General features: G+C 41.8%; 1 protein-coding gene across 1 annotated transcript in view; it reads right to left on the bottom strand.

Annotated features, from left to right (window-relative positions):
• Nucleotides 1-11,120: 11,120 nt before the first annotated feature.
• Nucleotides 11,121-15,379, bottom strand: part of LOC147626993 (uncharacterized) — a 7,190-nt gene continuing 2,931 nt past the window's right edge. The window contains exon 2 of the mRNA XM_086815575.1: nt 11,121-13,464. Coding sequence (XP_086671701.1) covers nt 11,378-13,447 — 2,070 coding nt within the window. The 5' untranslated portion in view covers nt 13,448-13,464 and the 3' untranslated portion in view covers nt 11,121-11,377. The remainder of the gene's footprint in view (nt 13,465-15,379) is intronic.

Raw genomic sequence — 15,379 nt, 5'->3', positions numbered from 1 at the left:
TCCAGAAATAATGTGAATATTGTCGATTATCCAACTTCTGTTAAAATATGGGATCCAATTCTACCAATACATTTGAAAAATGTGCATATATGTACACTGCATGCAGAGATAAGAATCTTGGACAAATTGCTCAGACTTCATCTGGACTATGCATATTCTATTAAGCCGACTAAACTTGCAGATGAGTGCATAGAAAAGTGCGAAGCCTTGCTCTCTCAAATGGGTTTTCATGGTGGGGAAGTGCATCTTAAAAAAGATCCTGTTCTTTCTGGAGGAACAGGTGATGTTCTGCAAGATGTTTCAATGGGAGGAGCAAAAGCGAGAAGATTTTTGAGCAACCATGACACCAAACAAGTCAACGCAATGTGGAACTGTTGGAAACAGCTGTGTGTCATCACCACAAATGTCAAAAGTAGACCAGATGTAGCCAACAAACGTATGGAAGTTTGGAAAAAACTCGACAATTTTTTCAAAGTCCTTAGACAACAAGTTGGTTCAAATACTTATGCAGATGATTTCAAAAACGCAATAAAGCTTTTGATCAAAGCTATCACAGATGCCTGGGGAGAAAAAGACATAACTTATTACTTGGTGAGTATTCAGACTTATCAAAACAGTTATATATTGGTGTGTCCAGACTTATTACTTGAAATTTCTTAAATGTACTAACAAAAATTTTCTTTGTAGCATATTCTTTACTTGCATGGACCATATTTTGCTACAGAAGGACCACTTGCAACATGGAATACACAAGGATTGGAAAAGTCTCATTATCAAGCGAGAACTTCCTTTTTTAGATGTACCCGAAGAGGAGGAGGTGGACAAAGAAGAAGCAATGCACTAAACGAATTATTCAATTGGTTCTACAGGAGGCAATTACAAAGGATGAGATCAAAGACCCAGCAATCTGAAACTACACCAACACCTCAAGAAAGAGACTAATGATTACTAACACATTTGTACCTTTAACAAAAAGTTTTGCTGAAATAAAGTTGGTCCTTGCAAAATATTGTGTACATTAGTATTTGATTCTCTTGGGACTTCTTGGCATGTCACCTCTGTATCTCAAAAATTTTCTCCTTCTATAACCTCCAAGGAGATTGATATCTGACACCTCAGCTGCAGCTTCATAGCTAGAGTAGCAAAGAAAGTACCCTGCTCTTGAGGCATTGAAACCTGCAGCATATCCAAAGATTCTAAGAGCAGCAGCTCTCTCTAGAAGCAAAACCTTGTTAGCATTTATTTGAAGGGGAGTATATCCCATAAACCTTGACAACACCTTGAAGGCAAATATTGGCAACTCAGCATCTTCAGAGAAGTTCATGTGGAATGCACAGAACACAGCCTTATCCAATGTAGGCAAGTAGTGCATGAGAGCAGATGAAGGCCTTCTTGACCTTGTTTCTGTAGATTTCACTCTGGTGCCTCTAGCTCTTGCCAGAAAATCATCCTTATCAAGCAATTCAATCTGCAAGACAAAAACCTCAATTAAAAAAAATTACAATCACAATAACATTAAACAAAGGATTAAATGGAAGCTACCTTCTGCAACTCATCCTCAATTACTACTTTGTCTTTCATCAAGTTGCAAGAGCCAACCCTTTCCACTTTATCAGAATCTGCCTGAAGCTTGAAATCTTTGCCAAAAGACTCAATACCTAACTCAATGAGCCTGTCCTCAAAATCCTCATCACTCAAGGAAGGTTTCCCCTCTTCCATTTTTTTAAGGCACAAGGCAAGTGCATCAGTAGCAGGGATAAATGAGTTGTCAGATGTTTGCAAATCAAGTGCCAAAAACTCTTCCTTTGGCTCTACTTCTGTATCAATAAAGTCTTTGGCCACTTCACAAGCTTCTGAAATTGCTGCAATACAGTAGTCTTCTCTGATATTGAAGAGACATTGAAGATAGGAAAGAGGAATAAAATCTTTCTCATTGATATAAAAGAAAGGAAGGTTTGGAAGAGTAACAGAGGATTCAGATATACTTGCTACCTCTGAAGGCTCTTCAGTAATAGTGGAAGCCCTAAATTCTGCAACATCAAGATTTGCACTTTCTCTCTCCTCAGCTTGAACATCAATTTCTTCCTCTTCTAAAATTTCACATTTCTCTAACTTTGAAACTATGGTGACAATTAAGTTTTCTTCCTCATTCTCTGCATCAATTTCTGGTTGTTGCTCTTTATCCTGTATTTCTGCTTTCAAAAATAGGAAGAAAAGAAAGGAGACATCCTTGGGGACAAGGTTGCAATGTTTTTTATGGATAGGACAAGAAATGGATGAAGGGCATGTGAAAGAAGTTCTATTTGAAAACCTACTGAACCTCTTTGTTACTTTGGCTTTCTCCACAGATAGCTGTGTAAAATCTGTAAGGTGACAAAAATCATGGTCTCCGACACGAAAACAATGAGCTTGAATTGACATTTCAAATTGGTTGTACTCATCTTCAAGAATGTCCTTGAGCTTCAACAAAACATCTGAAAGAGAAAACCTTGGATTGAAAATCTCCACTGCATCAAAGTATACCTTCATATCATGACCATCTTGCAAAATAGCATTCAAGAGCTTCTCACTTGGGCCTTCTTCAACAAGCTCATGTCGACCCGCACCACCTTTACTCATGCCTGAAAAATTCTGATGTGCCAGAACCAAGCGAAAATGAAAGGTCCAAAAAAATTGGAATGACTCTATCGCTTAGTGCGGGATTTGACAATTCCAAGGTCTCCAAATTAATTGTGATTTTTGCAAAATAGGGTTTGGAAGAGAAAACAGTGCACAGCTTGATCTGACGCAAACGAGTGGTCCAAAACTGGGGAAAAATTTTAAAAGCGCGTGACTAAAAGACATTAAATAGTGACCGTTTATGCCACGTGGCAATAATGATTACATACCACGTGCACTCAACGGTACTTTGTACGACATATCCGAGGTATAAAAAGTTAATATTGTTAAAAATATTCATTTTTTTCTCCGTCACTGTATCAAGCGAAATCAGGCTTCCTTTTGTTTCTCAACCCCACTTTTCCCATATCAAGCGTTCTCAATTCCCTGCCCGAATCAAGCGATTGCTCACATCCGATCCACTAGGATTTCCCACTTCGCTTCGTTGGGGTCTTCATTTTTTTCTCCATCCCGCATCAAGCGATAACACAAATCCAAACCTCCCGGATTTTCATCATCGCTTCGTTCGGGATTTTTAGAATTTTTACTTCTTGCCCGAATCAAGCGATAATCACCATCCATTATCTTTGGAATCCCTTCATCGCTTCGTTCGGGCTACTTCCTTTTTTTGTCCTATAATACAAATTGCTTGATCTGGTCTCCTTTTCTAGCTTCAATGGCAAGGACGAAGCAGACTGCAAGGAAAGTTTACCCACCATTGGAGACTGAAAAAGCTGAAGACAAGCCAGGTCCTTCCGAACAGGAAAAGCCCCTTCCAAAGCCTCGTGCGAGGGCGACAGCAAGAAAGAGATTGAATTATCAGGTGAAGTCCTTAAGAGAGATAAGAGCAGCACAGAAATCTACAAGTCTCCTCATCCCTCGACTCCCATTTACACGGGTTGTCAGGGATATATCAGAAAGGTTGGTTGGTAAGATGAGAAACACATATCTTCAGAAAGTTCGATGGGAAACCCAGGCCCTCATGTGTCTTCAAGAGGCTGCTGAAGATTTTTTAATCGACTTTATGAATGATGGCTACATTGCTGCTGCATTCGCTCATAGGATCACTCTTATGAGCAAAGATTTTGTGCTGGTGTCCAGACTTAGATATAAGTTTGACAAAGCTTTGGAGCCTATTCCAAGTCAAGATATGAGAGCTTTTGAAATTCTCAATATCCCTCCAGCAAGGCAACCCAAGCAGTCTGTTGTTATTGAAGATATTTCTCATCCTTATGATACAAGAAAAGCTCAGGATATCAAAGAAGAAGTTGAAAAAGAGAGAGAGCAAGAGAAAATTTCAGAGGATGCACTTCTTTCTCAGCAAGCTGAGATTCTCCATTCATCCAATTCAGAGCTTTATAAGAATGTGACAGGTCAGATGATAGTAGATGTGTCCATGCCTGGAGAGGATGAAGTGTATTGTGACATTGCCCCTGAGGACACAAGCATGCTTGTGAATCCTAATATTGAGATATCTGACACAGTCCTCTTCATCTGCCTGAGGTTTGTAGGGATTTGCTTTTGTTTTCTTGTTGAATTTCCTAGGAACCATATTTTGTTGACATGTTTTGTTTGTGTATCCAGATGTCTTATGAGGGATCTTCATGAATCAATGGCTGTGCAAGTGACAATTCTTGATCCCCTTATTACACAGTGCCTTTTCAATAGGCAGGGGGATCTAGCAAGTTTTCTCAAAAACTTTGATATGCTTACCTGCAATTACATTGTGTACCCTTATGTTGAAGTGTAAGACTCATTCTCAATTACCTTTTGCCTATTATAGACATGACAGTTTTCATTACTAATTTCAGTACTCATATTATCACAGAGGCCATTGGAGTCTTATTATTATCAATCTATTGGATAGAGATGTGATCTTTATGAACTCTTTGGCATCCATCCATGGGAGAAGTAAAATGTAAGAATCAATTTTGCCATGTGTTGACCCTCAAATTTCTTGCATGATTTCAATTATTTGGTTGACCTTCAAAATTTTTTGTTTGCAGTGCTGCCAAACTTATCTTGAGTTTTCTAGCCTCTACCTATGTAGACTACAAACTTGAAGATTTTAAGTACTTCAATCAGGAAGTTCCCTTGCAAAAAGACTCAACATCTTGTGGATGGATGGTTCTTGCTAATGCTTGGAGATTTCTTGAGTCAAGGTTCAGAATGACAACACTTCCTGTAAGTTCATGAATAAAAACCATTGATTGATTTAGTGAATACATTGAGTGACCTGTTTTCTTACTTTCTTATTTTCTTTTGTCTTAGTTGCATGAGTATTCAGATTCTTGGGTAAGATGGGTAAGGGAGAAGGCAGTGTCCATGGTTTTGAGCAGATCCATCAATCCATATGATCCTGATTCTCCCTTTCCACCTGGATCCAAGGATACAACTTCAAAGAAAAGGAAAAGGGAGAAGAAGGAAAGCAAAGAAAAGGAAAAGACCTCTGCCAAAGAGAAGAAGAAGAGAAAGAAGAGCCCTTCCAAGAGCAAGTCTTCCAAGGGGAAAAAGAGCCATTCTAAAGAGAAGAGCCATTCTAAATTAAAGATCCCTCAGGCTACAGAGAAGATCCCTACCCCTCCTGTTAAAGAGAAGAGCCCTAGCCCACTTGCTAAAGAGAAGACCCCCAGCCCTCCTGCCAAAGAGATGAGCTCTTCACCAGCTCAAGGGAAGACACCTATCAAAGAGAAGATCCCTAGTCCTCCTACCAAAGAGAAGAGCTCTTCTCCAGCTCAAGAGAAGACACCTATCAAAGAGAAGACCCCTGTCAAAGGGAGGAGTGCTGCTAAAGGTCTTCCTTTTCACTCACCAGTGAAATTTAAAATTCAGAAGCGTCGTTTGTCCAACAAAGGTAGTAAGAGGGCAAATGTTGGCTCTCCATTTAATTTCTTGTTCAAGTTCCCCAAGAAGACTGCCAAGTCTCCAAGGCCAACCTCCAAAGAATCTTCTCCAAAACCAGACCCCACTGCCAAATCTCCCTCGCCAACACGTGAAGGTCTAAAAGAGGAGCCCAACTTACCACCATTAGGGGAATCCACTCTAAAGTCTTCCTCTCCAACACCTCAAGTGCTGAAAACTCCAGAACTAGAACCTCAATCAGCAAAATTTGATCGAAGCAAACAGAAGAGAGAAAGATTCTCTAAAGATGCAAGGTCATCTCATGCCAAAAGGAAAGTTGATTTTGCAGAGTGATTCCACATATTGGATTTTGTTTTGTTCATTTTGTCCATATGAACACACATTTTTTGGGTTAATTTTTTGTAAAATTCTGTATCAATAATTTGATATCAATCTGTTAAACCTTGTTTTGTGTCGCGAACAATTTGTTTACCAATTTTGTGAAGAAGACGAGACGAAATCTAGCAGAATATATTGATTACATTATCATTTTCAACTATACAAACTTGCCCTTGCAAGTGGCTCAAATACAACTTTTTTTGGGGGGAGACATGTGATGCATGAGGTTACACTCTCCATCCTTGTACGGATAACAATATCATCTACTTTGAATCTATATTCAGGTGATATTTCATCCAGAAACTCAAGCGACTCTCTAACATGTTGTAGTCGCCAGTTTGATGTTACTATGAGTTTCCTAGGATCTATGAATGGATGGACTATGATGTTAAATTCAAACTCTGGACAATTCTCTTCAGAGTCCAAAGGGACCCAACTACCAAGCTTGCTTTTCCATCTCCTATAGTCATAGCCCAAAACTAAGGATTGGCGACACAGTTGGTATGAGATGGACAAAGAATTTGGGCTTACTCTACAACTGATATTGTCCCCCATATGAAAAGTTTCCTTGGTACTCCATCCTTCTCCAAGTACAGTGTCCAGATCAGTCAGAGATAGTCTTCTATTAAGCCACATCGTTCTTGTCCTCTCCAATTCCATTGTTTTGAAACATGCCACAAAGACATGTATAGGCAAGAACCATTGAAGTTTAATCCTTCTTGAAATCCTTCCAGGAGACATTGCTTTAAGAATATCATCTTTGATTTTGGATTTGAAGCTTGTTATGGTATTTGGATCAGGAACTTCCCATTCTAGTGACATTATTGTGGGAATAGGTATGTCATACAATTCTCCATGAACACCTTCTCTTGATGGAACCCTGTATTCTGCAAAATACACAAATAAATCCACTGATTTGTAAAATGAAGGTGGTTTGTCTGCGTACATGACATCTGCAATCCCCTTGTGAATTGCCTTGAATGTGCCACTTAAGCTCTCAACAGGCTGCCACTCCACAGCTGTTGACGGAAAGATAACTGCAATGAAACAAACAACAAATATATCAGAAAGAGAAATATTGTGTTGTGTCAAATAGATAAAGGTTTGTTGAATTACAGTAAGAATGGAGAATTGGATGTTCATCCAAGTTCAAAACCATGTCTTTGGCCATGTAGACATGTTGAACTTTTGCAAGCCAGCCATTGTCGGTCACTTTGAATGCAAGAACACGACCTTTCCAATGGGATTTCACTTCATTTCGCTTGGTTCTTTTCACCCTGTGGGCACCTTTGCAAGAGGGAAGCATTGTTACCCAATCATTCACACGAAAAGACATGGGTTTCCAAACACCATCTTCTCTCGTGTTATGAAAATCACAAGAAGTAATATTATGAGAAGGACGACGTGAGGACGCCATAGAAGCTCACAGATAAGAGAAAAATAGTAAATCTTTTGAATAGTGAATCTTTTGAATAGTGAATCTTTTGAAAGTGCAAAGAAGGAAAGAATAAACCATATGCCAAAATGAAAGGAAGGCGAAAAGTAGACGTCTGATGTTTTGTCATTAATAGCGTTGTTTTCAAGGCCTGAAAAGGGGATTTCGTATCTTAATGCTTGATTTTTTGAAATAAAAAATGGAACATGATGTCACTATTTTGGACCCAAACTTTAATGTTGGCCATCGTAAACGTCTAAATTTAGCCGTTTTAGCCGTTCGCCACTAAAATAGAACCGTTAAGAAGACATTTGGAGGAGACAAGAATGCCATACTTTTGTATACGTGTCAATTCACAATTGGATAATTTCTTAATCCTTGGATTAACAAACAGCCCTTTTCTAGCCGTTTTTGGCCCTAATGATGCACTGAAAAAGTGGAGACACTATTTATATGGTGCCACTTTTGAGGTCCGGACGGACCATGAAAGTCTGAAATGGCTTTCAAGTCAAAATGAACTGAAGGGTAGAAAAGCTCGGTGGGCGGAGATTCTACAGGAGTTTGACCTTCAGATACGTTACCAGAAAGGTAAGTATAACGTGGTGGCAGATGCACTTAGTCGCATGCCACAGATTAATGAACTTAGTTTCACAGTCTTCAAGAATGATTTCTTGAAGTCCCTACGTGGTTTATGTGAGCACGATCCATCTTTTACAGAGGTCTGGCGCGCTGTACGCGTACGCACTTCTTCACAGATGCGACCACCTCCCTCGTTGGCACGTATTGCTAGTCCGGAGAGACTGGCCGAAGGTGCAACGGGAAGGGAAGCGAGAGTTAGTCCGGAGAGACTAGCCGTGTCTTCTGGGTATAGTTTGGAACCGGAGAGTTCTGACGTAGGCCCTTCATCACCTTTGACTGCCACGGCTTCAAAGGGGAGTGATAAACTTCGTCGGGGGGAGAAATATGCTAATTACTCCATTGACGACGGGTACTTACTCTACAAGGGTAGAATATGTGTACCAACTATTGGTGACTTTCGGGCCCAAATTCTTAAAGAAAGTCATGATAGTCCAAGTGCGGGTCATCCCGGGATTCAGAAGACCTATGCACTAATAAAAAGACAGTTTTATTGGCCTAGTTTGTTTAAGGACGTCCAGACTTATGTGCTGAAATGCAGTAAGTGCCAGGTCAATAAACATGAACGTCTTAAGGTTGGAGGACTACTCCATCCGCTGGAGATTCCTCAAGGGAAATGGGAAAGCATTTCCATGGATTTCATTACCGGTTTACCCAAGACGAGTCGAGGGAATGACTCGGTGTGGGTGGTAGTGGACAGGTTAACTAAAATGGCAAAGTTTATTGCCACGAAGAAAACTGTTAAAACGCCAGAGTTGGCAAAACTCTTTATTGAACATCTCTACAAGCTATATGGCCTACCCGCAGATATAGTGTCGGATAGAGATAGAAAGTTCAACAGTCATTTTTGGAGGGAAGTCTTCAAAAAGCTGGATACTACTCTGAGTATGAGTACGGCAGATCATCCGGAGTCTGATGGTCAAACTGAAAGAGTTAACCAAATTCTAGAGGATATGTTGCGTTCTTATGTTAGTAAGAAGCAATCTAATTGGGAAGAGTACTTACCCTTACTGGAGTTTGCCTATAACAGCTCCAAACACTCAGCAACTGGATTTACACCATTCATGTTAATGTATGGATTCCAGCCGAGATCTCCAATGGCTGTAGGCCTAGAAAAGGAGAAGATTCAATCTGTCAAGGATTTCCTTGAAGAGATGAATGATATGCTTAGAGCCGCACGTGAGAGCATTCGTAGCGCTCAGGATCGCGCTAAAACTTATGCGGATAAAGGACGAAGAAAGGTGACCTTTGCAGAAGGTAACTTTGTATTCCTCAAGGTTCCTGCGCAGTCAGAAACCATGAAAACGGGAAAGTGCGATAAACTTTCTCTGAGATATTGTGGTCCTTTTAAAATCCTTAAGAAGATTGGGGACGTAGCATATAAACTTGAGTTACCGGAGAGTTCTCAAGTCCATCCTGTCTTCCATGTCAGTAAACTGAAGAAATCAGTTCACGGGTTAGAGAACGCAGTTTCTCCAGAGATTTAAGTGGACTTGATAGAACCACCAAAGATACCACATGAACCTGAAAAGATTCTACAGTATCGTGATAGACAGACCCGAGATAAAGTGTACCAGGAGGTACTTGTTAAATGGACAGATAGGGATGAGGAGGTAGCTACCTGGGAACGCCGTAGTGCAATTTCCAAAAGGTTTCCCCAGTTTGTTTTCGAGGACGAAAACTCTTCTTAAGGGGGGGTAATGTCACGTAGGCTGTAATGCCTTGACCGACGGCAGACCGGATGGCCATATCCGGGGTTCAGTGGGAGAGGACGCCCATGCGGAGTCATGGGCAGCCAGGCTAGTGTGGACGGCAGGCCACACACTATATAGCCTGGGGGATGAGGGGCAATCCTCATTCTTCCTCTATGGCTGGGTGGTGAGCCAGAGGCCGTCCCCTCTCGTGGTAACGCCCGTAGCGGCGTTACGGATATCTAACAATATCTCTCTATAGGCCTACCTAATGTGAGGGTAGATATTTTCCAAGAAAGTAGGGAATCAATAAGGCTTGCTTCAATTTGCAGGATAGGAAGGAAAGGGTTGTAGCATGATCCTTGTATTCCGTACCTCCTGAAAATAAAAGCAAAAGGGACCTTTAACTCATCAACATACTTCATGAAAAGCTCATTGGGGAGCCCATATTCCCATCACGGACTTTTCCCTTTAGGCAAATGATTCAACACAGCTTCCACCTCATCCTTAGAAATATCTCTTTCCAATTCATTTGCTGAAACATCTAATACCTGGTGAGACGAACCAAGTTTAACAAAGACTCTCTAGCTGCTGCAATGACATCAGGAGATATGACCTCCTGCTGTGGACCCAACAAATGGCGATAAAAGTCCATAACCACGTCTAGAACACAAGAAGGATTAGTAATCAATTCTGCTTACCTATCTTGCATCTTGACAATATTCTCACATGCATGCTTTTGCTGCAAACGAGCAAAGAACATATGTGACTGACAATTAGAATCCATTAGGGCATCCATTTGAGCCATAAGCTATATCTCACATATTGATTCTCATGAAATGCTACAACCTGATGGGACAACCAATCAATAGCTATCTCAATTCTTCTAGGGCAAGAATTGTCCTCTTGAACCACCTGGTTCAAATCAACCAATAACAATTCTAGGTTCCGCAACTTCACCCTAGAATATAATACATTATGAATCACATACTTGGGAATAAGATTTTGAATATTGAACATACAACACTTCGAAGTTGACACCCCAATAGAGATTACATGGCCCCGAAAGTTTTGTAACACGTGAAACATAAAGTGATGGAAAATAGTATGCTCCAAGAAAGTCTGGTTAACCTTAAGAGGAGCCTTTCCCAATAATGTCCTATAAGCATCCACAGAATGGCTATGCATCTCCAATACCAACCGGGAAGTGATCTGACAAAATATGATTATATTCCACCTGCATGGACAATATCTCTGGCAAAAACAAATCATGCTGGCAAATATACATTCGGTCCAGATGAGCTCTTGTACCCACATATTGTTTTTGAGAGGCATATGTAGATCCTCTCTCATGCGGGTGTAGCAATGACCACATATCTTGTTTTAAAACTTGATTGGCAAACACATTCCAGCTGAGCCTCTCTGTCCCATCTATAATAGAGTGTGGTGTAGAAGCATGCTTCGGTAATTCACATACATTAAAATGGCCCAACACAAAGCAAAGCTTAGCGTTGCACAAACACAATAAATCGTCCCATAACTGACGAGGTTGTATCGCCATACTTGTCACGATATCTACAACAAGTACATGACACAATATTTACAACAAGTACGTGACACGTGAACTTACGGTTGGGGATTCCCGACAGTGCTTTAGTTCAAAGCCTTCTGAGGATAGCAATTTAGCAAAGCCCTTCAAACCTTCTAGAGAAGACCACTAATTTAAAAAATCTCTACATTTTACACATAACACGCCGATCTTGGTCAGCCGAGACCATGATGCGCACACCATGATGCGCACACAAGCCCAACATCGTCGCATAAGCCCACGACCGTCGAGATCCTGCCACAGTCTGTACACAAGCAATGGAAGTAAGACGATGCAAGGAGTTCCGCCCACAACCATTGTGGACACCATGTTAACCTGGTATTTGAAAATAGGAGGCAGCACAGTGAAGCCCGCGGCAGCAAATGCGCCGAGGGCACAGGCCATGGAGAGTTCAAGGAAGATGATGGCGATGAACAATGATTGACGAAGGTACAGAACAGTGATGGTTATGAAGGCCTTTCCCGACCTTGAGATGACGGCCACCAGGCAGGCGATGATGGTGGCAATGGCAAAGCTGAAGGAGAGGCTGTTAAAAACCCAGAATGCACGTAGGCCGACGTGCTGTTGAACGGCAGCATAGGACTGGAATTGGTCCGGAAGAGAGGCCGGAGTCGGAAGGGGAGGGAGGTTGTAGTAGTACATGTAGCTCAGCGGTGGCTGAAGCCACCCGGCAAAGGAGATACTAGCGATCAAGGCAGCGCCCACCAACACTGAATTGGCAACGTCCACATATTCCTTCCGTTCTCTATACGGTCCCTTCAGGTACCTTTGGACATCCTTTTGATCCTCCATCGCGTGTTCAACATCTGCATGCTGCTTCTCGTGGGCATGCTGTAATGCAGTCTTCCCACAGCTGTCGTGAATATTTGCCAACAGCTTCTTGCCAAACATCGGATTCTGGAATAGCTCCCGTACCGCATCTACGTCACCAAATATTGCGGCCCAATGCAAGGCAGTTTGGCCATCAACTTTCTTGTTAATGCATGCTTCTGGGCCGTATTGCTTGAGGCTATGTCGATCAATGAACTCTGCAATATCTACTCTAGATAAATGTAGAGCAAAATAAATAGGTGGCATTTTTTCAGCTATTTCAGAAGCCCTTAGAGAAGACCCAAAGTAGCGACTGTACGACTCCTCTAACAATTTTCTATCTTGATCTGTACTGTCGACAGAGAAATAAACCTTCATCCACCTGCAGGTGTCCTCATCACTTACCAAGTGATCTTTTGGGTTCAGATTCATGAGCTCTTCTGCCAACCCCATGTCTTTTTGTAAAAAGAGAGCGATGTAGAGAGGAGTCCTCCCCTTATCATCTGCTTTACTGAAATCAGCTCCCGATTTTGCTAGAGCACTCAAGACATCTTTTTTGCCCGCACCTTTCACGGCATAATGCAGCGGCGTAGAACCGCACGCATCACATGCTAATGAACTTGCCTTTGCCTGAAGCAGTATTTCAACATTCTTCTCATGACCTATCTCTGCAGCATAGTGCAAGGGCGTTCTCTGCTGCTCACCTTGCACATCCGCAATATTCTTCTCATGACCCGTCTCTGCAGCATCGTGCAACGGTGATCTCAGCTGCTCACCTTCATTTGAAACATTCTCTTCTTCATTTGTAGAAACATTCTTGCGCAAGGGCTCTAACATGGTTTGAATTGAGATTCCACGATCTGAACCAAGGGACCGAGCTGCTGCATGCAGTGCTGTGTCCCCTCTATTGTCTTTCTTGAGAATGTATTCGATCTTTGCATCATTCTCCTTCACTGCTCCAAGGACCTCCTTCACCACTGATTCATGCCCTTCCCGTGCCGCAACGTGCAGGACAGTGCCCCCTTTGAATTTTTCTCCCCACTGACTTTCCAACACTGGCTTCACTATGGCATGAACATTAGCATCATGCTCTTCAATCAAGCATTTGGCTATAGATACGTGCCCATGTACTGCTGCCCAATGCAAGGGTGTGAGGCCATGATCATCCTCTAGATCTATATTGATATTCTTTCCCAGCTCCTGGCCCGTCTTAATCAGCAACTTCAGATTCGCCGAAACCATGCCTTTCTGGATAGCCTTGTGCAGCACATGTTCTTGGTTGAGATCGAAATGCTTTACCAATTCATCTATCTTGTCTTTGCCCTTCGTTGTAGCAGCCATCTTAAGGAGGGATTCAAGATCATGCATTTTCTATGGCGTATGTTCTGCAAAAAGAAACGGACTGCCTTTAATGTAAATGATGGCTGCCAAACCAGTGCCAAATTCAATATATGTACTTAAAAAATTTATGGCAATGTGCCAAGTTACCCCATCCTATTCTTAACAAAGTTACGCTTGCAAGTAAAAATATATAAACTCATTTATCATGTGATGAATTTTGCGATTTACACTCACTTCCAACAACCGTTGACAATTATTAAATCCATGGTCTTGTATGTTGTATATCGACATAACGTGGTGTATATTAAGATAATAAGTTGTATATTGAGATACAAGTTTGTGATGTTTCAACCTCATGTGTTCCATTGAATCTCTGCAAGCACCACCGCCCTCCACACCTCCCCCCGTTGCTCCCCGTGCCAGGCCTGCCTAACCTCCTACAGCCGCTTGCCTCGTCGACCTACCCCTATCTGTCCTCTCCTCCTCCAGCCGACTGTTGCACAGATGTGAGAGAGAGAGAGAGAGAGAGAGAGAGAGAGAGAGAGAGAGAGGGATCTTAGTTACACAAGAGAAGGACGTCTTCCGGCCATGTGACTCCTTTCTAGTCATTGAAATAGAGAGAGAGGGAGGGAGGGAGAGAGCACATGTGTGTTTTCTACTGTGTGTCAATGGCAAAGCTGAAGGAGAGGCTCCCTCTCTCTCTTTCTTCACACAACGCAGTGGGTCGTGATGGTAGTCTCTCTCTTCGCACAAGGCGGTGGCGGTTAGGACAAGGAAACGCAGGTGGAAGTAGGGGAGACAAGAGATAGGGGCGAAAATAGGAAGGGGAAGAGCCGCGGGGCAAGGGTGGGGCGGGGGGAGGGATGGTTCAGAGGGAAATAGGGGTAGGGGAGCAAGGATAGGAGGCGAAGGGACCAGACAGGAATGGGGTGGGGCAAAAGTAAAAGGACGAGTAGGGGCAGGGGCAGGGGCAGGGGGAGGGGGAGGGGGAGGAGACAGAGGCGGAGACGACCGTGGGGGTATATTTATTTAAATTAATACTAGTATTGCACTCGACCGAAAAGAACTATTCCTTTTCTATAACCATCTCTCTCTCTCTCTCTCACACACACATGCAGATGCACATGACCCTCTCCCTCTCTCTGTCACGTACACACACTCGCAAATGTTGAAACTCTCTCTCTCTCTCTCACACACACACACACATGCACACACTCCCTCTCTCTTCTTACACTCTCTCACACATAGAAGTGCTCTCTCTCTCTCTCTCACTTACACTTTCTCTCTCTCTCTCTCTCTCTCGCGCGCACACATACACATATCTAAATATATAGTATATACAATATTATGTTTTAGATACATAAACATATACATAGACACATATACTTATACATATATACATGTATTTAAAAATATAAATACAAACATTGATATAATTTAATTAATTTTAATTAAATTTTAATGTGCGGAGATGGATGATAAGTTGTGGTCACTTTTAAATATATAGATAGATATATCATACACACATCTAAACACACACACACACACACAAACATACATACATATATATATATATATATACATATGTATGTATGTATATATAAATGTAAATGAAAACACACACACACACACATGTATACACATATATACATATATGTTTTTTATTTAATTTATATTTTATTAAAAGCTACTTTTTATTCTCTCTCTCTCACTCTCTTTCTCTCTCTTTTCACCCTCCCTCATTACATCTCTCTCTCTCTCTCTCTCTCTCTCTCTCCAGGTCTGCCCCATCTCACTCTCTCTCAAGCACATTCTACACATAGATGCATATGTATGCACATGCATGTATATACTCTCTCTCTCTCTCTCTCTCTCTCTCACACACACACACACACACACATGTACACACCGCACATACACTAATCTAAACGCACACTCTCTCCTCCCACACAAACTATC

This window comes from Cibotium barometz, chromosome 21 (genome assembly GCF_041138505.1).
Source record: "Cibotium barometz isolate CiBa-2024 chromosome 21, ASM4113850v1, whole genome shotgun sequence".
Taxonomy (NCBI): domain Eukaryota; kingdom Viridiplantae; phylum Streptophyta; class Polypodiopsida; order Cyatheales; family Cibotiaceae; genus Cibotium; species Cibotium barometz.
This window is presented reverse-complemented; position numbering and strand designations above follow the sequence as displayed.